Source organism: Macaca mulatta, chromosome 11, assembly GCF_049350105.2.
Source record: "Macaca mulatta isolate MMU2019108-1 chromosome 11, T2T-MMU8v2.0, whole genome shotgun sequence".
Lineage (NCBI taxonomy): Eukaryota > Metazoa > Chordata > Mammalia > Primates > Cercopithecidae > Macaca > Macaca mulatta.
In genome coordinates, this window is record NC_133416.1 from 49,315,909 (window position 1) to 49,338,968 (window position 23,060).

General features: G+C 37.5%; 1 protein-coding gene across 50 annotated transcripts in view; it reads left to right on the top strand.

The window, feature by feature from the left end:
• The window catches only part of PPHLN1 (periphilin 1), a 123,944-nt gene that overhangs the window by 45,502 nt on the left and 55,382 nt on the right, over window positions 1-23,060 (top strand). For 31 of the 50 annotated variants that reach the window (XM_077953907.1, XM_077953909.1, XM_077953890.1 and 28 more), the window contains 4 exons: window positions 4,694-4,905; window positions 14,869-14,925; window positions 17,363-17,442; window positions 22,501-22,620. In XM_077953907.1, coding sequence (XP_077810033.1) covers window positions 4,694-4,905; window positions 14,869-14,925; window positions 17,363-17,442; window positions 22,501-22,620 — 469 coding nt within the window. The remainder of the gene's footprint in view (window positions 1-4,693; window positions 4,906-14,868; window positions 14,926-17,362; window positions 17,443-22,500; window positions 22,621-23,060) is intronic. The other 19 variants (XM_077953896.1, XM_077953898.1, XM_077953917.1 and 16 more) reach the window with 1 other exon arrangement.

Below are 23,060 nucleotides of genomic sequence, written 5' to 3' on the forward strand. Positions count from 1 at the left end.
TACTGTATTCTCTGATGAATTTCCAGCAGTCCATTTCTTCTTCCTTGATGATTACAATTTCTGGCTCACAGTCTTCTCTATCCAGTCTGCCTCTGTATCCTGATTTAATGCCACCTTTAACTCGAGTTCTTTCTTGTATTTTTCAACTTTATATATCCACAGGCATGGTCAGGCCCTACTTTTATCACTGGGAATTGTTTTGCCTTTATCATGAACTCTGAATTTCTGCTTTCTGACTTCTGAACAATTCACTTATATATAACTCTTACATGCTAGTGAAGAATTCAGTCCTTTTTAACGTTTCGTGTGCATAGGAATCACCTGGAAAACCTTATCCAGAAGCCTGGGTCACACCCCTAGAGATTCTAATTCAGCTGGTGAGGGTTGATGCCCCCATGAATTTGCATTTCTATCACCTTTCCTGCAAATGCTGAGGCAGGTAGGTCTGTGGAGGTACATTTTGAGAAGGATTGCTCTAATTAATACTTTGCCCCAGAGGATCAGTAAAACTTTCTAATCTGCCTAAAGCCTCCATTCATATTCTTTCTTTCTTTACTTTTTTGATGACTTCTGTAATTACTGAGACAAAGGCCTTCTGATGAGAACTCTGTCGTATTTTATTTTCTTGAAATAAGAGTTTTTCTATTTACTCTTTTCATATTCTTCTCTTCTACTTAGTCCCTTTGTCTCACTTTCTCCAGTTGACTTTTGGCTCCTTCTTTACCATTAACATTTTTGTGTCTTGGGTTAGTAGTTTCCCCTTCTATAGTGAATTGACTTTTTTCTATCAGCCTTCAGTAATATTTCCTCAAAATATCATTCCCTCCCATCTTCCCTCCTTCAGCCTGTTTTGGAAGAAAAGTTATGGCTTTTAACTTCTTCACTAGCTATATCTTAATTTCTTGCAGTCTGCTTTGGTTTCCAAAATTTTACTGGACTCTTGGACTGACAGATCAAATGATTTCTAGGTGGTTTTGTTTTGTTTTGAGACAGGGTCTCACTCTGTTGCCTAGGCTGGAGTGCAATCTGTCTCCTAGATTCAAGCAGTTCTCCTGACTCAGCCTCCCGAGTAGCTGGGATTACAGGCACACACCACTACGCCCAGCTAATTTTTGTATTTTTAGTAGAGATGGGGTTTCAGCACGTTGGCCAGGCTGGTCTGGAACTCCTGCCCTCAAGTGATCCACCCCGCCTCGGCCTCCCAAAGTGCTGGGATTACAGGTGTGAGCCACCGCGCCCACCCTGGTGTGTTGTGTTTTGTTTTGTTTTTGAGACAGAGTCTTGCTCTGTCACACACACTGGAGTGCAGTGGCACGATCATGGCTCACGGCAGTCTCTCCTGGGCTCAAGTGATCCTCCCACCTCAGCCCCCTGAATAGCTGGGAGTACCAGTGGGTGCAACCTCGCTCAGCTATTTTTTAATTTTTTGTAGAGACAGGCTTCTCTGTGTTGCCCATGCTGGTCTTACACTCCTGGGCTCAAGCAGTCCTCCCACCTCTGCCTCCCAAAGTTCTGGGATTGTAAGCATGAGCCACTGTACCTGGCCAACTGCTAGGTCTTAAATGCATAGTCTCCCCCAGACTTGCTATATTTGATACTGTCATTTTTCTTTTAAACGTTTTCTGCCTTTGCTTTTCACTCACTGCTTTTTTAAGGTCTCACTATTCTAACTACTTCAGTTCTTGTTCACATAGTACTTTAATCTGTACTGCTTTTTCTAAAGTTTGTGATACTTTTCCCACCATCTAAATCTATGCTGTCCATTATGGGAACCACTAACTGCATGTACCTTTTGAGTACTTGAAATATCATCAGGTTAAACTGAAATATTCTGTCAGCATAAAATGCACACTGGATTTTTAATACTTAGGCTGAAAAAGAGAATGTAAAATAGCTTACCAAATTTTTTAATTACATGTTGGTAATACTTTGGATATATTGGGTTAAGTAAAATAAAATGCTAAAATTAATTTGACTTGTTTCTCTTTACTTGAGATATGACTACTACTTCTGTGGCTTGGCTATATTTCTGTTAGATAATATTAATCTAAATCTCATATTTCCTTAAGACCGGGATCAGTTTTCTGATCAGCCTTCTTAAACATTTGGTACAAAGTAACAGCCTTCTTAAACATTTGGTTCTCACCCCCTCTCACCCTACCATCCTTCCCAATATACTTAGCTTCTTCAAAGCAAGAGTAATTCCCCATAGTGTTGTTCATATAGTGGACACTATATACATTATGTAATACATACACACACATCTGAAAAAATGGCTAATGTTACCACTTTATCAAAAAGGATACTTATGAAAATTGAGGCCTGTTGTGATGTTTTTACCTAAATTGGTGGGGAGTAGGAGAAGGATTGATGTGAAGGGGAGAAGAGATATTATTCTATTCTGAGCTATTAACATTTGACACTTAACATCCCCCAAGTGTATCCTGCCACCTCAGGCCACTGATAGCTCTGAACTGCTGTGATTTTACTGCCATCTGGTGTCAGATTCGGAAACTGTAGTTCAACATTTTGTCTCTTCATTAGAGGAAGGTAGGCAATCTTTCCTCTGAATGTGGGCCTACTCTTCTCTATCCTGTAAGCAAGTTACCAATAAGAGTCACTTAACTTCAATGTAGGAAACCTTTATTTTCCTTGTTGGTATCCTCTTTCCTTGGCTTCCATGATAAATGCATTCTCCTTTCTAATGTTTCTCTGGCTGTTCTCTCAATCTTCAGTAGCCCATTTCTCTCTTCATGGTAGTTTTTTAGCCCCACGTTCTAGGCCTGCTATCCTTTTTTCCTTTGCTTTCATCTGCACCAGGCTTTAAGTACTGCCTATTTACAAATTTATATTGACAGCCAAAAACTTGCTCTGAGGTTTAGACTACTATCTTTAGTTGCTCACCTAGATATTGCACAAACATCTTAAACATAACATGCTCCCATCAAAATCTGGACCTCCCACCTGCATCCTCATTTCTGAAATTTATTTTTCTAATTTCATTAATCTATCATACCAAAATTATGGGAATCAGCTTGGTATCCCATCTTTCACACTTCATTAGTAAAAACATTAACTACATCCCATTAAGTCTAGAGGGTATATTCTTGTACATGTAAAATTTGTGACCCCTCGCCTGCTCCTGTCCCATCTAAGCTACCACTGTCTCTTGCCTGGACTAAGTTAGGTTCCTTGTTAGTCTCTCTACATCCATTCTTGACTGCATTCACATGTTTTATGTATATTTGTCTAATGTCAGCCTCTCCTGTTATCCTGAGAGTTCTGTGGTGGCAGGGACTGTGTACATTTGGCTCACCATTGGGTCCCAGCACCTCACACAATTTCCGAAAGCTTTTTGTTTAATAGCAACCATGTCACCACTCTGGCTAACCAGTGCTGTTGGTGTGTCCCTTGTAGTTTTAGTGACCAAGGAATTCTAGTGCCAGAATTCCTTAATGCTCTATTTCAGTATTAGTGTTCTATACCAGTTCATTTACCATAAATGAATTTAAGCTATTTTCTGCTTTTTCCAAGGGAGACTGACTTGTGTCTGAAGGGACAATATATTTGGGGTATTAATCAGCTAGTGTTCAAATGAACTTTAGGACAACAGCCTATTTATATCCTATAGAATGCCAATCAAGATGCTGAAATGATTTTCCAAGCACTTGAAATTGCATGCTATTGGTTTGTCTCTTAGCACTCTTCTGTCTGAAATTTAATATCTTTAATGTTGCAGTACATTTGTTAAATCATGGATTAAAACCTGTTTGACTCTTAAGTGTTCTTTTAATAGAGGCTCAGTTGATGATGGTTTCATTTAGTAATTTTGGTTTGACATTTTAAAATGGTTTTGCTTTATAAGGTTTTACTACTAGGGCTTCCTTGGTGCTTTGAGTTGATGGTATTTCTCAATAAAAAAAATTTAATTTATAAAAGTAGAGGTGATTTATAAAAAGTAGTTATTTAGAGATGGGCAACAATCTATGTACTGAGGATGCAAACTCAGAGAACGAGAATTTAATAGGTATATAGCAGGGTTTCTCGGTGTTGGCATTATTCACATTTTGGACTGAAGAGTTTTTTGGTGTGTAGTGTCAGGGGCGTGTCCTGGGCACTGTAGGAAATTAGCAGCAGTCCTGGTCCCTACCCATCAATGGAACTCCCCTCACCCATTATGATAATCAAAGATACCTGTAGACAATGCCACATTGTCCTGGGGGTGGGTGGGCAAAATTGCATATCCCTTGAAAACCAGTAGTTTCTATACTTAGAAGGGGGTAACTGGCCATGAAGTGTCTTACTTGGGAAATCGTTGGCGTTTCTAAGCGTTTTTGAGAATATGGTAGCTGTGTGGTATATTGTTAATGGCAAAGAGAAATGGAAACTATATGATAGGTTTTTTTTTACATTTTAGAATTTGTGCTTGCCTAAAATAAAGTAACTTTTGCACTTAGCCACCTGGTTCTATTCCAAACTGAAAAAGGGTACATTCTAAATCATATTTCACTGATACTGTTTCATTTTGTTAGCTCACTTCAGCAGTTAGGTAGTGATAGAAAAAGAGAACCAAGAGTACAATTTAAAGAGTAGCTTATAATCAGAGCTTTTGCCATTGTGCTTTTATATATATATAGGGTATAGAGTGTAATTAACTTATTCTACGTTTTTTTTTTTTTTTTTTTCCCCAAAGGGAAATGAGAGATGGCTTTAGAAGAAAAAGTTTCTACTCTTCCCATTATGCGAGAGAGCGGTCTCCTCATAAAAGGGACAATACTTTTTTCAGAGAATCACCTGTTGGCCGAAAGGATTCTCCACACAGCAGATCTGGTTCCAGTGTCAGTAGCAGAAGCTACTCTCCAGAAAGGAGCAAATCATACTCTTTCCATCAGTCTCAACATAGAAGTATGTATTTTAAGACTTCATTTTTTTCTCTCACAGTCTCCTCTGATGAGAATGTACTGAGTCAGATTTCCTTATAGGTGTAAGAGATTTATTTTTTAAACTTTTTATTTTGAAAAATTTCAGACTTACAGAAAAGATGATAGAATAGTATAACAAACACCATACACACACATTTTTTTCAAACTATTTGAAGTGGCATTCTGTATGACACTTTGCCTTTAATTTCTTCAGCATGTAAAAGAGGACTTTTTTTTTTTTTTTTTTTTTTTCCCCGGAGTCTTGCTCTATCTCCCATGCTGGAGTGCAGTGGCATTATCTTGTCTCACTGCAGCCTCCGCCTCCCGGGTTCAAGTGATTCTCCTGCCCCAGCCTCCTGAGTAGCTGGGATTACAGGCGTGCGCCACCACGCCCGGCTAATTTTTGTGTTTTTAGTAGAGATGGGGTTTTACCATGTTGGTCAGGCTGGTCTCGAACTCCTGACCTCGTGATCTGCCCACCTCTGCCTCCCAAAGTGCTGGGATTACAGGCGGGAGCCACTGCTCCCGGCCAGCCTTGTAAAATTTAGAATGAAAACCTCCCTTACTCTTTTCCAACCCCCAATTTTATTTTATTTTTATTTTTATTTTTAATTTGGCATGCCTGAACCTACATGGTATTCTGTACAATCTTAGCTTGTCATGCTGGCTGAGTTGTTAGTATGTGTTTGAATAAATCAATGACAAAACTACTTTTCTAGAGAAAACATTCTTATCTTTGCAGCCTGCGGTGGAACTTGTTCACAAAACATTTTCTTGTGCCTTCTGTATGCAAGGCACTGTGTTAGTGTTAAATAATGACGTCCCTGTCACTAAAGAACTAGAATATATGTGTATATTTCTCACCAGCTAATGTCAACTTTATCAATATGTTAATATATATAAAATATAACTGATACAATAATTGGTATGTCATAAATGAGTTGACATGAGCATGTCAAGGTGAGAAAAATTAATTTACACTCTGGGGATGTAAGAACATGTCATAAAGGAGATGACATTGGGCTCAGCCTTATTTCAGATTTCTACAAGTAAAGAAGTGTCTTCTAGTTAGAAGGAATTACGGGCCAAGGTGCAGAAATCAGAAAAGTTCAGGATATTTCCTTTTGAATGTCCTTCTCATTAACTGTCTTTTTTCAAATAATAAGAGTTTTAATTTAACAGCCTTTGCCTCTTACATGATGAAGGTGATGGAAAACCACTTGGAGTCATCAGATTGTCTTCCCTTGAAGCTGTTGCAAGATTGTTGAGTTTAGCAAACATTTATTGTCTACTGTTTGCAGAGATAGATAGAGTGGGGCTTCCCAAAAAACATATTTTTGGATACAGGCATATTCATGATTATGCAAGAGATCAGAAGGTTATTTTAAGGATTTAAAACAAACACAGGCTGGGCACAGCAGCTCATGCCTGTAATCCTTGCACTTTGGGAAAGCCAAGGTGGAAGGATTACTCGAGCCCAGGAGTTTGAGAGCAGCCTGGGCAAACATAGTGAGACCCGTGTATCTAAAAAAAAGAATTAAACAATTAGCTGGGTATGGTGATGTATGCCTGTATTTTCAGCTACTCGGAAGGCTGAGGCAGGAGGATCACTTGAGCCCAGGAGTTTGAGCCTACAGTAAACTGTGATCATGCCACTGCACTCTAGCCTGGGCAGCAGAACGAGACTATGTCTCTAAAAATAAATAAATAAGTAAATAAATAAGCCACTTACATATATATGCCTGATTGTCCAAAATGTGCTTGGGACAGTTCTAGGTAACTGAAGGTTTTATTGTGGAGACTAATGTTAACAAGTATACAAGTATTTTCTCTTTTGCTTCTATGTACCCCACCCCTACCACAAAAAAAAAAAAAAACCTTAAGAAGATAATCCGTAAGCCAAGCTTGTCCAACCCCCGTCCTGCAGGCCACATGCAGCCCAGGATGGGTTTGGATGCAACCCAACACAGATTAGTAAACTTTCTTAAAACATGAGGCTTTTCTGTGAAATTTTTTTTTTTTTAAAGCTCACAAGCTACTGTTACTGTTTGTCTTTTATGTGTGGCCCAAGACGATTCTTCTTCCAGTGCACCCCAGGGAAGCCAAAAGATTGGACACCCCTGCCCTAAGCTCTTATGAATGCTCACATGCACAGACATATCCAAAATTAGCCAGATACCATCTAAGACCCTAAAAAATTATTTATTTATTTATTTATTTATTTTATTATTATTTTTTTTTCTGAGACAGAGTCTTTTTCTGTCACCCAGGCTGGAGTGCAGTGATGTGATCTCACTCACTGCAACCTATGCTTCCCGGGTCAAGCAATTTTCCTGCCTCAGTCTCGCTAGTAGCTGGGATTACAAGCATGCACCACCAGGCCCAGCAAATTTTGTATTTTAGTAAAGATGGGGTTGCACCATATAGGCCAAGCTGGTCTCGAACTGCTGACCTCAAGTGATCCACCTGCCTCGGCCTCCCAAAGTGCTGGGATTATGGGCATGAGCCACTGTGCCCTGCCCTTAGGATCTTTTTTTGGGATGTGTATGACTTAAATCCATATCCAATAATGATTTTCATTAACGAAGAAAGTATCTTTGGAAACTGATTATGAAAACTTTTTAACAAAACATGAATAAAAGAAGCTTAAAAGAGATTCTTACTTGACAGCTTATAATGAAATTATTAAGGGTAGTTATTGGTGAATTAGCTTTTATTTTATCCTCAAAAACAGAAATTTGCGGGGAAAGCATCTTCTCTCTGTTGACCTGCTTTGGGCCTCTTAGTGGCCAAAACTCTTAAGGTCTTGGGATGAAATGTGGATGAGCCATAATGTGATGCTCCTGTCTTAGGGTCTCCAATATCCTTCACTCATCCTTTGAGGGCTCATACCTTTAGTATTTGGAGTGATTTAAAGATTAAGTTGGTAGACTAAAATATGGGGTAAATTGAATGAAACAGAGCATATGACTTTGTTAATGCCTGCATCTATCTTTCTTTCTCTCTCTCCTCTTTCTTTCTTTCTTTCTTTCTTTCTTTCTTTCTTTCTTTCTTTCTTTCTTTCTTTCTTTCTTTCTTTCTTTCTTTCTTTCTTTCTTTCTTTCTCTTTCTTTCTTTTCTTTTTCTTTCTCTCTTTCTTTCTTTCTCTCTCTTTCTTTCTTTCTTTCTTTCTTTCTTTCTTTCTTTCTTTCTTTCTTTCTTTCTTTCTTTCTTTCTTTCAAGTTATTTAGCTTTGAAAGTAAAGTTCTTTAATCAAGAAAAAGTTTATTCTGGGAAAACTCTATTTTCAAGTATTCCTTAACTACTTGGGCTGAACTACGAAAATTTTTTCTATTTTCCTTTCCTGTTTTCAGAATCATTACATAAGAAATCTTGCAAAAAAGTTAATGGAGGTCGTATTTTAAATAATACATGGGAAAAGTTATTATTTGACCTATTTCAGATACCGGTTTTTGCATTAAATCTAAATGTCACAAATATTGCAGCACCTGGCTTTTCTTCAAAAGAGAACTAAGACATGGGGTTCTTCACTTATCAGTCACTTAAGCTGGGATAATTACCCACGTGTTAAAATTAAGTTTTCTGGTATAAATTGAAATTTTGACAAAGACTTAAAATATTATTATAAGTATAAATAACAGATTAAAATAATTATGCCCTCATTTTAAAAAATTAACAATATTTTCCTTTCTGTTTGTACTTTTAGATTAATTTTTCCTATTTTAATGATCACTATTGGTTTGGCTATAGTGATTTTACCTCATTTTTAAATTCAACTGCTTATTTCCCATTTTGTGCTTACACACATACACACACATTTAATTAAATCTCTTCTACTTAGCCTTTTGAATTAATCTTCTGGAACTTTGTACTTCTTCAAACTAATTATCCTTCTAAATCAAACTTGTTTTCATCCTGTACTTTACTTGCAAGAATATTCTTACTATAACTTAGTTGGGCTGACCTGGATATGCAATATTATTTTTAGTTCCTTTTTGTTGTCCATGTTCACATGCTAGCAGTGCAGATTGTCCTAGTTAACCTCATTTCCTTTCTCCCTGTGTATTATGATGCTTTCCCAAGTAAATTTTTTTTATATTTACCTCGTATACTCGAAGTTTATTTTTATCGTAATTAATCTAAATATCTCCACATTTGTCAATTCTAATACTTATTTTCTTTTTTTCCCTCTTTGAAATGATCCCATGTTTTCCTATCCTACACTTTTATCATTTGCCTTTTATTTAAGCTATAACATTAAAAGTGATGAAAAAATCACTAAGTTTGGTCTCCCACACCTATTTTTTGTTAAAGTATTAGTACTTCTTGTGATAAATTTACTAAATCACAATCTACTCCTTCTGTATAGCTCATTCTTTATGAAAGAATTAAAATCTTCTTCAGTAACATCTACTTAATACTAGTTATTCTTTTTAGAGCCATATATAAAGATATTTCTTCCTTTTATGTTGTAACCTGTTATATATTGGAGGAGTACTATCATATTCTTCATGATTTTTTTTCCAGGTTTAAATATATTTGGTTTATTTTGCTGTTCCTTTTATTTGTCATGGTTTCCAGACCTTTTGCTTTCCCTATTTTTTCTTCTGTTTCTTGTAATTTATAATACCAGAAGTGAATTTTTATTTTAGCAACCACATTTCATTACTGGATTGTAGGCAACTGAAACCTAAGCTATTTTCACGTAAACAAAATACGTGAACAAATGCCTCTCAGGCTGTACTTTTTCAGGTGCAATTGTTTGTGTGTAGTTAATGCACTGAAAAAAAAAACAAACTAGAAATGCTACATTTTATCTAATTAACTTTAGCTTATTTTGTTTTATAGAATTCTCAAAATCTCACTTAGCGATTCTGTATATTAGTACCTGATAAGAACAGCTTGTATTATCTGCAAATTAAGTATGCTGGATATGTTTTGTATTATTTGTTAATAATTTATGTTGAGGAGCATAAGGCCAACTGTGGAAACCTCTAGAGATCTGTTAACCTGAACCTTTTATCGGCATTGTTTGTTGCTATTCAACAATTATGATCCCTTATCTTTACTGTTATCTTATTTTCATTTCCACTTGAGAATCTCAAGGAAGACCCTTCAGGTGTTTCTTGAAACTCTTAAGTTACAAATATTTCTTCTATCAAAACAGTAACATAGAGATTATCTTGCTTTGTTGTTGTAAATCCACTGTGGCTCCTAGAGATGAAACTACCCCTCTGTTAATTCATTTTAAACATTTGCTAGGGATTAATCCCACATTTATCAGAGATACTTACATATTTAGATTCTGTGACATTTTGGTTGAATTTTAAAATACTTTTACTTTGCAAAATTTGCAAGTTTATTGTTTATTTTGCTTGGCCTCTGTTTTTTCTGTAGCTGTAACTTTGGGCCTAGCTTCCCTTATTTTTCTTATGTCAACGACTATTATTAAGAATAGAAGGTATTTTTAAAAAACATACTATTAGTCATTAGTGTTTAATTGTTTTTAAAAATACATCTTCTAAGAGAACTGAAAGTGTACAAGAATTAAAAGTACTGTTTTGAGACAAGTATATTTGGAAGATAGAGTTCATTTTTGAATGTCAATCTAATAGAAGAAGACATATGTCTTAAGACTGGTTGGCTATAAAATTTGAAGTCTCCATGAATTTTTTGATTATAGCTGAAATTCTTTTTTTAAAAAAAAACTATTCTAGACTTATTGGTAATATAGCCGAAATTCTGATAAAATTTTGAACTTTAATTTTGCTTTTAGGTGAAGGCTTTTCTGTGCAGATTTGAAGAAGTAATATCAATATAGAAATAAGGCTTTATCTTCAGATCATGTATATTAGGCAACAGGAAGAGAGGATAAAGTCATTCTCTTAGCAGTGAAATATCGTAGCATTTCTTGGTTTGAAGCCCACTATGTTGTGTTCAATACGTACATCTCTTAATCAACACACATGTATTGAACATAAATTGTTTGCCAAGCAAGACAGATTCAATCTCTGCCCTCTGAGTTTATGATCTAGTCAGGAAGACAAACAAGAAATTAAATAGGAGTAAACATTTTAGGTGACATCTGAAGGGTTAGTAGAAGGTGAAGGATGCTAGTGGAGGTTTATGGGGATGAGTTACATCATGTGGAGTCCCTAAAGTATAATTTAATAGTTCCCTGAAACATTTTAGGCTGTCACTTGATCTAGACTATTAATGCGCTGTTGAGTTAGATTCTATAACATATTCTTCTTGTTTGAGGATCCATTGTTTACTCACAGGAGAGCTTTGGCTATGAGTTTTGTAGCTAAATCCTAAGATTATAGCTATAGCTTTTCTGGCATCTTAATGATCAAGGTTCTAAAACAAATCAATTAATGCCATATGCATAGGAATTTTATTGTATCCCCGTTTTAGCACTTAGTATATTCTGTCAGTAGCAAACGTTCATAATGTGTGCAGATGATGTTTTCCTTATATATTTAAAAGTGTGCCCACATGGTTTTAGCTTATGTATTAAAGGAGATCTCTACTCAGAAGTGTGCTTCCAAGTATTCAGTCAGTTGGCCTTTGCTTTAACTTGTTGCAACTCTGACCTCCAAAAGACAGATCTTGAGGGAAGCAGAGGTGATGCAATGCTTTCTCTACCCCTCTACCTGTTTCTTTTCTCTGGTATTTTTTGGTGTCTTTAACATGAGAACATTTTTCTTGTGTCTCTCCATTTTCTAATTCATATGTTCTTGAGTAAATCAGTAGATCTCTGAGAAACATGTTTTTTCTAACCAAGAGTCCCAAATACCCACATCTTCATCCATGATCCAGTAAAAGAATTTTCTCATCATCTGTGTAGCCACATCTTCATTTATTTATATCTTAATTTCTCTTCAAATATTCAGCTGTTGAAGAAGAAATGAATGTACTACCTGTGTTGGTGAAGTTTGTTTCTTGATGGGACTTGCACTCAAAAATACCTGGTTTGTCCCTGTTTGCCAAGCACTGCACTGAGAATCTGATAGTTTGCAAGACATAGCCCCTAACTTTATCATCTCTTATGATTATGTTATTTTTTTCCCCTGCAGTGTCCTTTTTTCCTACCTGGGTTCACTTGATGTAGGATTGGATGAATCTGGTTAGATTTATCATTTCTTTTAGCAGGAAAACACAACAGCAAGAAAGTGTATTTCTAAAAGATCCTATTAGATTGCATTCAGCCATTGCATTCAAGGAGTCACCAAATACTCTGAAACTCTTGCAGAACTTCCTGAGTGTGTTGTGGAATGTTAAGCTGCTTCTCCGGCTTTTGATTTCACTTCAATGGGAAAAACATTATATGGAACCAGTATTTGAAATTCCTTTTTATTTCCTTTTTTCCCCATTTATTCTTTCACTTATTAATATAGAGACAGGGATTTTGGTTTCTGTACTGCCACTTTCAGAATTTTTTTTTTCTGGTTTCTTTTCTCCATCCTAATTTGGAACTCATTTTCTTTAGCAAGTCACAACAAAGGCAGGAATGTTTTCAACCTTTTTAGCTTGCTGTCAAGCACAGAGGTAGTGTCTGCTTACAAAGATCATGAGTGAGATGAATTTGAGGTAATAGCTCAATAGCTAATGAGTAGCAGTCTGTTAGTTAGAAGGTAGAACAATGAGTGAAAGAGGCAGATTTTAGAGACTTTTATATTCATTGTATTGGTTGGAGCCAAATAAAAATAGAAAAAAAGATTAAGGTTAGGAGGAACACTCACATTTAAGGAACAATAACCAACAAAAATGAAAGAGAAAGCGGTAGCCGTGAAGATGTAAGGGGGCAAACAGAAGTAAAAAGATATGAAAAACAAATAGCAAAATATTAAGAAAAACTTGTTTATAAATCATTAAAGTGCTATAAGAGGATAAGAAGAACGAGACCTTTTAGTTTTAATATGAGCACATCAGTGGAAACTTTGGGATGAAGAGTTTAAGTACAGTGGTGGTGTTTCTATTGTCTCTTATTGCATTACAAAAAAAAAACAAAACCCAAAACTTAGAGAATTAAAACAATAACTACTTACTTGTTCATGACTGCAATTTAGCTGGGTAGTTTTACTGGTCTGTTAGAAGATTGTTAAATAGTCCAAGCCTACCTAAGACAATACTAACGGGAATTTATAATTATATGTGGTAATGCCTACAGTGTCTCTGAAGTTTGGAATCAAAATCAAACACATCCACAGTGGTGTGTTGGTAAACTGACTCTCCAAGCTTAAAAAGATAAGATTTGTAGCATTTGCTGATACCTATGGAGTGTATCTCTCATCATAGTTCAGCTTCCAACATGGAGTAACTGAAGACAAAGTTAAAGGGATGCATGCAATCCACTATCAGGAGCTAATATGAATTGGCTTAAGGCTCCAGTACTTTTCTCTGAAATATCACCATTATCTCTTCATTCAAGAAAGAATTTGAGGCAGCTTAATGAAATAAACACTTAATAAAATAGGATTAAATAAGTGGAGCAGGAATTTTATGTAAAAGGAAAATAAGGATAGGAAAGTAAAAGTAAGAATAAAGTTGGTAGTATATGAAATAAATGCCCATCATAAGGCTCTGAACAGTTGCTATAGGTGAACTAAGAGTTTGGCCAAAACAAAGCTAAAAGAATCAAGAATAAAGTTAGTAGTGTATGAAGTGATTGTCCATTGTGAGACTCTGAGCAATTGCTGTAGCTGAACTAAGGGTTTGGCTGGGCGTGGTGACTCACGCCTGTAATCCCAGCACTTTTGGAGGCCGAGGCGGGTGGATCACGAGGTTAGGAGTTCAAGACCAGCCTGGTCAAGATGGTGAAACCTCGTCTCTACTAAAAAAAAAAAAAAAAAATTAGCCGGACGTGGTGGCAAGTGCCTGTAATCTTAGCTACTCGGGAGGCTGAGGCAGGAGAATTGCTTGAACCGGCAGGGGGCAGGGCGAGCGGAGGTTGCAGTGAGCCGAGATCATGCCACTGCACTCCAGCCTGGGCAACAGAGTGAGACTCTGTCTCAAAAAAAAAAAAACAAGAATCAAGAAGAGTGTTGACAGTCAGCAAATAAAAACAAGTCAGCTTATCAGGAGAAACAAAACTTGCTGGGATGCTAGAGAGAGATCAGTGAATAATAAAAGGATACTGCATCCTCAACATTATTGCAAAAGTAAAATGGCAATATTTGCATGATGTTTCTTGAAACGTTTTAAGGCAAGATGCTGATAGTGCCAAAACAATTCAGAAAAAATGTTATTTTCTCAGAAAAAAATGTAAAATTGGCAACTTGGGATCTGTAGAGAAGGATTTGAAGTCATTGTTATGGAGTTTGTATCTTACTGAAAAAATACCTGGGAGCCCTGACTACTGGTATATTTAGGCTGTTTAGTAAGATGATTCCATCCATATCATTAAAAGTTTGCAGACAAGGAAGCTAACAAAATATTTCAAGATTCTGAATGTGGGATAATTAGGGGCTCAACTAGTATCCTTTTTTAACTGGTAGGAGTGATCCATCTTTCATTTTTGACTGTGTATGCAGGTGTGCTCCTTTCCCAGGCCTTCCAGTGTCAGCTTTATGGATGGAGAGAATTCGACTAGGTACTTTCAGTGATGAATAAGATGTGATCTTTGTCTTCAGGTTTCAATGTCTTGTCTTGCTATGACCCTTTTCTCATTCCTTTCTGCCCTTGTTATCCTTGACTGGTCTTATCCTGACAGTTCCCACTGGCTTCGCGCCTTAAGTGGAGATTTTTTCCTCCCATTCTTTATTCCCCTTCAGTGGTGATTGCTTAGGCAGCCCAACTTGAAAGTAGGGTAGGAAAGAGTTTAGGGTCACCAGAAAATGCTCAGAAGGCCCTGTTCTCATCACTCTTACTTTTGAGTTCTTCTCTTGTTCCTCTTGGGCACAGAGGTGCTGCTGTTAATTCCTCCCTGCCCACCTTTCCATAGAGTCCGTGCGTCCTGGTGCCTCCTACAAACGGCAGAATGAAGGAAATCCTGAAAGAGGTGAGTTTTGAGCTAGACTCTGATTTGGGATTGTGAAGGGGTGGGAGACTTGAATTGATAGCGGTTATGGAAATGGGGAAAGTATATAACTGCTCCATTAGTCTGTTGTCAGAACCAGAGTTAACAGTAGACCTAGGTACTAGGATTTAGGGGGCATTTGTGGGCTGGTATCTGGGCTAACCATTCCTGGTTGGGAATAGCCACTCCATAGAAGATCTGTAGAATAGACAGGCCATTGGAAGATAGGACCTGACAACAATAGGATCAAGTGATTTCTATTTACTTTTTTTGTGCTCTTTCTTTTGCTATTTGTATCATTGTTTTCTTTATCCTTTGCTACTTGCTTTCTGCTTCCATTGTTGCAACAGGGATATATGAATATATGTGGATATATGATAAACCTCCTGCACCACCGTTCAGTGTTCCTTTGCTTCTGTGCATGAAATTGGTTGATAACGACTTAAATTAGCCTTCGGGCAGCTAAAATCAGGAAAGGTCTAAGACTATACTTTGGGATCATATGTTTGTAACGGAAACACTAAGCAAAAGATCAACAGCTGCTTGTGACAGGTTTTTTTCCCCCTCTGTGTCTAGCTGATATGTGCTAAAGAATTGAGCCTGTAATTATGCCTTTAATAAGCATGATGTGCTGTGCTGGTTGGTCCAGTGCCTCGTCTCCTTTGAAGGGATTGCTTATCTGAATAGGATTGGGAGGTCATTGCATCTTAGGGAAAGAAAAGTGAGGTTCATCTTTTTATCTGATTTTCGAGTGCCTACCCTTTTCTTGAAGGGCTTGAGCTAAGTAGGCCACGGATATTTGGAAATGAATAAGCTATGACACTTGTTCCTCCGAGAGCTTTTGTTGTAGTGGGATACACTGACACTATCACACTACAATGTGAAATTTGCCACATGCAATGGAAATACAATAAGGAATGACTAAATAAATCATGTTCTTGGCCATTTGGGATACAGCAGTGGTTCTTTTGAGTTTTAAGGTCTACAAGAACTTTTAAAGTTGCTTAGGGTGAAAGCCTCTTGTGGTATCACCTGTTAAAAGACTCTAGGGCTGTATCTTTCTAGTGCTGTTAGAGCTTAAAAATTGGAATATTCAGCCTAGGGGAGGAGTCCTCAACCTCTGCACAATTGACATGTAAGGCCAGTTAGTTCTTTGTTGTTGGGGGTGTCCCCCATAGCAGGATATTTACCAGCATCCCTGTTTTCTACTAAATATGTGCTAGAGTAGCCATCTCCCACTTGTGACAGTCGAAAATATCTGCACATACTGCCAAATGTCTGCAGAGGGGAGGTGTGAAATTGTCCTTAGTTAAGAACCACTGGGCTAGAGAAAGCGTTTTGGGTCTGTAGGACATTAGAAAGGTGTTATTCACCACTGTCCTAGGTGGTTGGAAGTCTTTGAGCCTCCAGGACCTTCTTATCTATCTTGGCTGTGTCAGGAAGAGCGTAAGAGGCTTTTTGACTGAAGCTGGCTTTGCCTCAGTTTCAAAGTCGCTTTATCTCTGCTTTTGCTCCTGACTGCTTTCCTGTTAATCCACTGTCCAGTCTCGACCAGCTTCTGTGTGACTCCAAATTTGATGCCACTTTCTCTTCTCATGTTATTAATTTTGTTAGTTTTTCTAGCAACAAAGGGCAGAGGATTATATATTTGACACATATAGACAATTTAATGAAATGTTTTTCTGTAACAGCTCACTGTTATTCATTTTTAAGAGTATATTTAACTAAACCTATCTTTTAGGGAGTTGTTGAACCTGCTAAAGTAATATTGTTTAAATGTATTTTCTGGCTCAAGTTTCTATAAAAAATGATATACGTACAGCATTATGTGAGTAAAGTGACTAAAGGTAAAGATTAGTGACTTTATCTCATAACAGGTTTATTGTTAACCATTTAACAAATATTTGGGCATTCATTAATGCCAGGCACTGGATTAGTGTTCTGAATTACAGCTTTCTAACTTTATGTTTAAAACTATCTAAACATTTCAGGAATATCTGTTAAAGTTCCTATATAGATCCTCCTTGAGCTACCCCTTAATTAACTAGTCCTCCTTGGTATCTTTATATATAATAACTATCTTTGTATTTTTATTGTGATATATCAAACATTAGTATTTAGGAGCATGAAAGAAGTAGCATTCATGGTTTTAAAAAACTTTCTTGAAGTCTCTGTGGCTCCATGTTTACTTACTGGCAGTGCTGTGGCCTAGACTGGCTTCTATGATATCCTTTGGTTCCAGGTTATTTCAGATTGTTGATGGTGATCAGCCTCTCAGAGGTAGTTTTAGATAGTAACCTATTTAAAGTTTTTAGTAGTAAAATAAAGTGTATGACCCCCTCATTAATTCCATTACAAAATTACTTTATCAAAAACAAATTAGCTAGAAAAAAATTACATCTTATATTTTCTTATATAGATAAAGAGAGGCCTGTCCAGTCTTTGAAAACATCAAGAGATACTTCACCCTCAAGTGGTTCAGCAGTTTCTTCATCAAAGGTTTGTTATATTTCTAAAATCAGTTTAAAGAAGAATTACAAATTGAGATGGACTGACTAGTATAGATGCTTTTATTCTTTACTGTTACACCAAGGGAGCTAATTTGCTGCATTTAAAAACTTCAGTTTTTGGCTAGGTGTGGTGGCTCATGCCTGTAATCCCAGGGCTTTGAGAGACTGAGATGTGAGAGTTGCTTGAGGCCAGGAGTTCACAACTAGCCTGGGTAACATAGCAAGACTTTATTTTAAAAATTAAAAATTAGCTAGATGTGGTGGCATGCACCTGTAGTCCTAGCTATTCAGGAGGCTGAGGTGAGAGGATTACTTGAGCCCAGGAGGTTGAGCCAGCAGTGAGCTGTGATTGCGCCACTGCACTCTAGCCTGGGTGACAGAGCAAGATGCTGTCTCTAAAAAATAAAAATAGGCCGGGCACAGTGGCTCACACCTGTAATCCCAACACCTTGTGAGGCCGAGGAGGGTGGTTCATGAGGTCAGGAGGTCGAGACCATCCTGGCTAACACAGTGAAACCCTGTCTCTACTAAAAGTACAAAGAATTGGCCGCACGTGGTGGCTCACGCCTGTAATCCTAGCACTTTGGGAGGCCGAGGCAGGCGGACCATGAGGTCAAGAGATCGAGACCATCCTGGCCAACATGGTGAAACCCTGTCTATACTAAAAATACAAAAAAATTAGCCAGGCATGGTGGTGGGTGCGTGTAGTCCCAGCTACTTGGGAGGCTGAGGCAGGAGAATGGCGTGAACTTAGGAGGCAGAACTTGCAGTGAGCTGAGATCACGCCACTGCACTCCAGCTTGGTAACAGAGTGAGACTCCATCTCAAAAGAAAAAAAAAAAGGAAAAGCAAAAAATGAAGAATTACCCGGGTGTGGTGGTGGGCGCCTGTAGTCCCAGATACTTGGGAGGCCAAGGCAGGAAAATTGCTTGAATCCGGGAGGTGGAGGTTGTGCTGAGCTGAGATCGTGCCGTTGCACTCCAGCCTGGGTGACAGAGTGAGACTGTGTCTCAAAAAAACAAAAACCAAAACCCCTTACATTTTAAGTAACCACAGCTTGAAAATAGCAGCCCGAGTTTGCTATTTTCTATGAGAAAAATGGGCAGTTTTCTCATTGAATTTTTAACACAGTCTATGCCAAATTTAGTAGTTATTGTTGCAACCCATGTTCTCATCTTGACCATAACCAGGTTGGATGGGTTATATCTGGTGGATTGTGCTTTTATTTGGGGCGTTGAGAGTGTAGGCAGAGACCTAACATGTATGGTGTATTTTTTCTCTTATTAATTCATGCAGAAATCTTATGTTAGTAGGTACATATCTCTATTCTATAGTAGAGTGAGGACTCAGGAGTTAAATTAATTTCTTACGGACACAGCTACCCCTCACTATGTCATTCTTCTCATTCCTACCTTCCTAGCATCTCAAAACATAAATCCTCAGAAATTACAAGCTTGACAAGTTGCTGTTTCCATCTGTTTTCTCCGGTTAGAAGTTCTCTTCACAGATATCATACCCTTTCTCTTAGCCATAACGGTTGTTACATCCGTTATCTGCTTCACTTCTTTTCATTCTGCCTTACATACTTTTTGGCTTTTCAGGAAGAGTAGATATCATCTAGCAGTCTATACTGGGTGTTCGGGGGGCAGCTGCTTCCCTGCCTCAGAAGGAAAAAAACAAGCTTCTTTGTGACAACTTGTATCTTTGGAACTTTCCCAGAAGTCTGAGGGTTCTGGGATTCTGGATTTTGAATAGCAAAGACCAACTGGATTATGGTTCTGTCTTAATCATATCAAGGGTACTTTACCCACCTGGAAGACTGCCTTGGTTTTCATGTCAGGTAATAGATGAAAGAAGAGTAAATAGTACCTGCCTACCAAAGTCACTACAAAAATTCAAATTATTATATATGAAATATTTTCTCTGAAATATACTGCTATCTGAATATAAGTTACAACATAGAGTTTTGTGCTACGTTAAAATGTTTAGTGGAAAACCCGTGTTGGATTTTTAACTACTTTTGTCTGATAGTTTCATGTAGATCGAGCTTGATCTACATGCACCTGTGGCCCAGGATGGCTTTAAATGCAGCCCAACACAAATTTCTAAACTTTCTTAAAACATTATGTGATTTTTTTTTCCTTTTTTTTTTTTTTAAGCTCATCAGCTATTCTTAGTGTATTTGATGTGTTGCCCAAGACAATTCTTCTCATGTGGCCAAGGGAAGCCAAAGATTGGACACCCCTCATGTAAATGTTTGCATTTTTGTTTCACAGACAGTAAAGTCTTTTTTTTTTTTTGTATATGAAAATAGAGATGGGGTCTTGCTTGCTATGTTGCCCAGCCTGGTTTCAAACTCCTGGTCTCAAATGATCGTCCCACCTTGGCATCCTAAAGTGCTGGGATTACAGGCATGAGCCGCTCTGCCTAGCCAGACTATAAAATCTTAAAATGGAATCAAAATATCACAATTTTAGATCCATAGCTATTTTATGTATTCAGAAGGTAGTGCCTTCTTTGATTTGCCCAAGGTCACATGGTAGCTGTGGGGAGCTTTATGAGCCTAGATTTCCTGATTTGGTGAACTCTTTGATGTAACATTATGGCTGCCCATATGTTGGGATACTTTTTCAGAGTTTGTTAGTTTCAAATGATAGGTTTTCAAATGTGCGGACAGAATGATGATAAGTTATAGTAGGCTTTTGCTTCATTCTTTTTGAAGGACCGGGGGAACGGGGTTTCACTCTGTCGTCCAGGCTGGAGTGTAGTGGCATAATCTGGGCTCACTGCAACCTCCACCTCCCAGGTTCAAGCAATTCTGCTGCCTCAACCTCCCAAGTAGCTGGGATTACAGGCGCCTGCCACCACACCTGGCTAATTTTTGTATTTGTTGTAGAGATGGGGTTTCACCATGTTGGCCAGGCTGGTCTGGTCTTGCACTCCTGACCTCAGATGATCCACCCGCCTCAGCCTCCCAAAGTGCTGGGATTATAGGTATGAGCCACTGCTCCCAGCCGCTTCATTCTTTGCTAGAGAGAAGTCGTATAATTGTTTTTGGTCTTTAACTTTCTCTTAAATAGGTATGCCCCCTCACCCCCCGGAAAAAAACCAGCTTTCTTGGATATATTTGTGTTTGTATATGTGTTTTCTTCTTCTGACTAGCTTTTTAAAAAACCTTCTATTACTAAGTAATAATAAAAGTATTACTTATAATACCTTTTTAACCTTATATATGGGCAGGGCTTTGGAATGAGCTGTTTAAGGTTCCTCGATGGCTGTAGAATATACTTCATATAGATATATTGCTATGATATTCCAGTAAATGTTATAGATGGCTAGCCAGTAGTTTGATGAATTTAACAAGATGTGGAAAAACATCAAATGACCTTTTCATTAAAAAAATGTCTAAGCCAGGCATGGTGGCTCATGCTTGTAATCCCAGCACTTTGGGAGGCCAAAGCAGGCAGATCACCTGAGCTCAGGAGTTTGAGACCAGCCTGACCAATGTGGTGAAACCCTGTCTCTGTAAAAATACAAAAAGTATCCGGGTGTGGTGGTGCACACTTGTACTCCCAGCTACTTGGGAGGCTGAGGTTGGAGAATCGCTTGAACCCAGGAGGTGGAGGTTGCAGTGAGCCAAGGTCACGGCATTGCACTTCAGCCTGGGCGACAGAGTGAGACTCCGTTCCCCCCGGCCCCTCTCAAAAAAGCCTAGATTTAAGTCCCAGCTCAGCATTTATTAGTGACTTTGAGCAAGTCACCATCATTCAGTTTTTTAGTTTATAAGTTGGGATAATAAAGCCTCTCTAATCACCTTCATGGAATTCTATTTAATTAAAGTACTTTTTTTCGTTCGTAGATAAAGCACTTTATAAATGTTAGTGCCCCATAAGTTCAGCGCGCAGCACTGTCATCCCCGAGAGGTATATTTGAAATCAGTGATGAGACTTTAGAAAAGTAAACCTTAGTAATAGAAGGATTTTTACGTAAGAGATGGTTATGCCACTAGGCATGGCAGGGCAAAGTGGTTGAAAATGTATGCCAAGGAAGTAGAATGGAATCAGAGAATTACCATAACGGCCCTAAGGAAATAATTTTTAAACGTGTGCTTTACAAGTCATATCTTATTTACAAAAATAAGCCTTTAAACAATACTGGGGGAATTATATCTGATCCGGAAAAGACATTTTACTTTCTTTATTTTTATATTGAGCCCATGGGCTGATTGATTTTCAGATATGTTTTAGTATAGTAGATTCACATCAGCGAATATGGAAAAGAAAGAAATCCTGAGGCACCAACCATTATTGTGGATACTTCCAGATCTGTTACCTCCTTCAATTCTCACAACTGCTTTGTAAAATGAACATTGTTAATCCCTATTTTGTAAATGAAGAAAGCAAGGCTCATGGTGTCATAAGTTATGCATATAAAGTCATCTACCTAGCAAGTCATTAAACTGCGATTCAAAGCCAGGTCTGCATATAACTGCAAAGTTCATACCTTGTTTAGTATTGTATGCAGTTAGATAAAGGAACTAGTACTAGGATCACAAAATGAAATTTGAGTTTTAAAATTTTGTGTAAGGCATAGGATTTATGTAACTCACTATGCACTGTAAAAACAGCATATCTATACGTTTCTGTTGTATTAGGAGTTTGCCTTACTGAAATTTAGACATTACTTATTTCATTAAATATGCTTAAAGGCACAAAATTGAAATCAGTATGATGTCTTTTATATTCTAAATATAATTAGTGTATGAGTTAATTGTCAGTGCCTTTTGCTTTGTTACTTAGATGAATTTCTAGAGTCTTATGTAAATGAAATTAAGAATTAGATCTGGTCTGTATGTCCCAAAGGAATTGCTACTTAAAGTAATTCCATGTTGAATATTTTAGAAGGAAGAAATAAAGAATATACCTGTTCTCCGTATAAATTCGAAGGCTTATGTGATTTTAAATGTAAGTGCAGTGTACTTCTTGGTGTATTTGAAGTTTAAAAGCCCTTGAGAATTGTAACAGAAATGTTCTTCTATTTTTATTAGGTGTTAGACAAACCCAGTAGGCTAACTGAAAAGGAGCTTGCTGAGGCTGCAAGCAAGTGGGCTGCTGAAAAGCTAGAGAAATCAGATGAAAATAACTTGCCTGAAATTTCTGAGTATGAGGTAAGGCATGTCTCCTTTATGTTTCACATCTGAAAGTTTTGTCTGGATTTTAAATTATGGGTGGAAAATATTTGGTTTATTCCCGTGCTTTAAAATATATCCTCATGGATTACAGGTATTAAAATTACCACACAGAATGATAGTCTGAATATGAATGACTCTGAATTCAGTAATCACACTTTGTCTGAATGTTTACAGTAGTTTTGGAGTGTAAGAATAGTATAAATATGGATAAGAAAAATGTGTTATTTATGTACTTCTTTAAATGGCATTTGCTGTTAAAAGTATCTCAGGAAATCATGCTGAGCCACTAGTTATAAGCCAGTGAATTCAGAACAGAAATCTAATTTGACCTTGGATTGTGGACCATATTTATATTGCTTGTTATACTTCATGCAGATTATCTCATAAATATCCCAAGAAATAAAATTATTCATTGT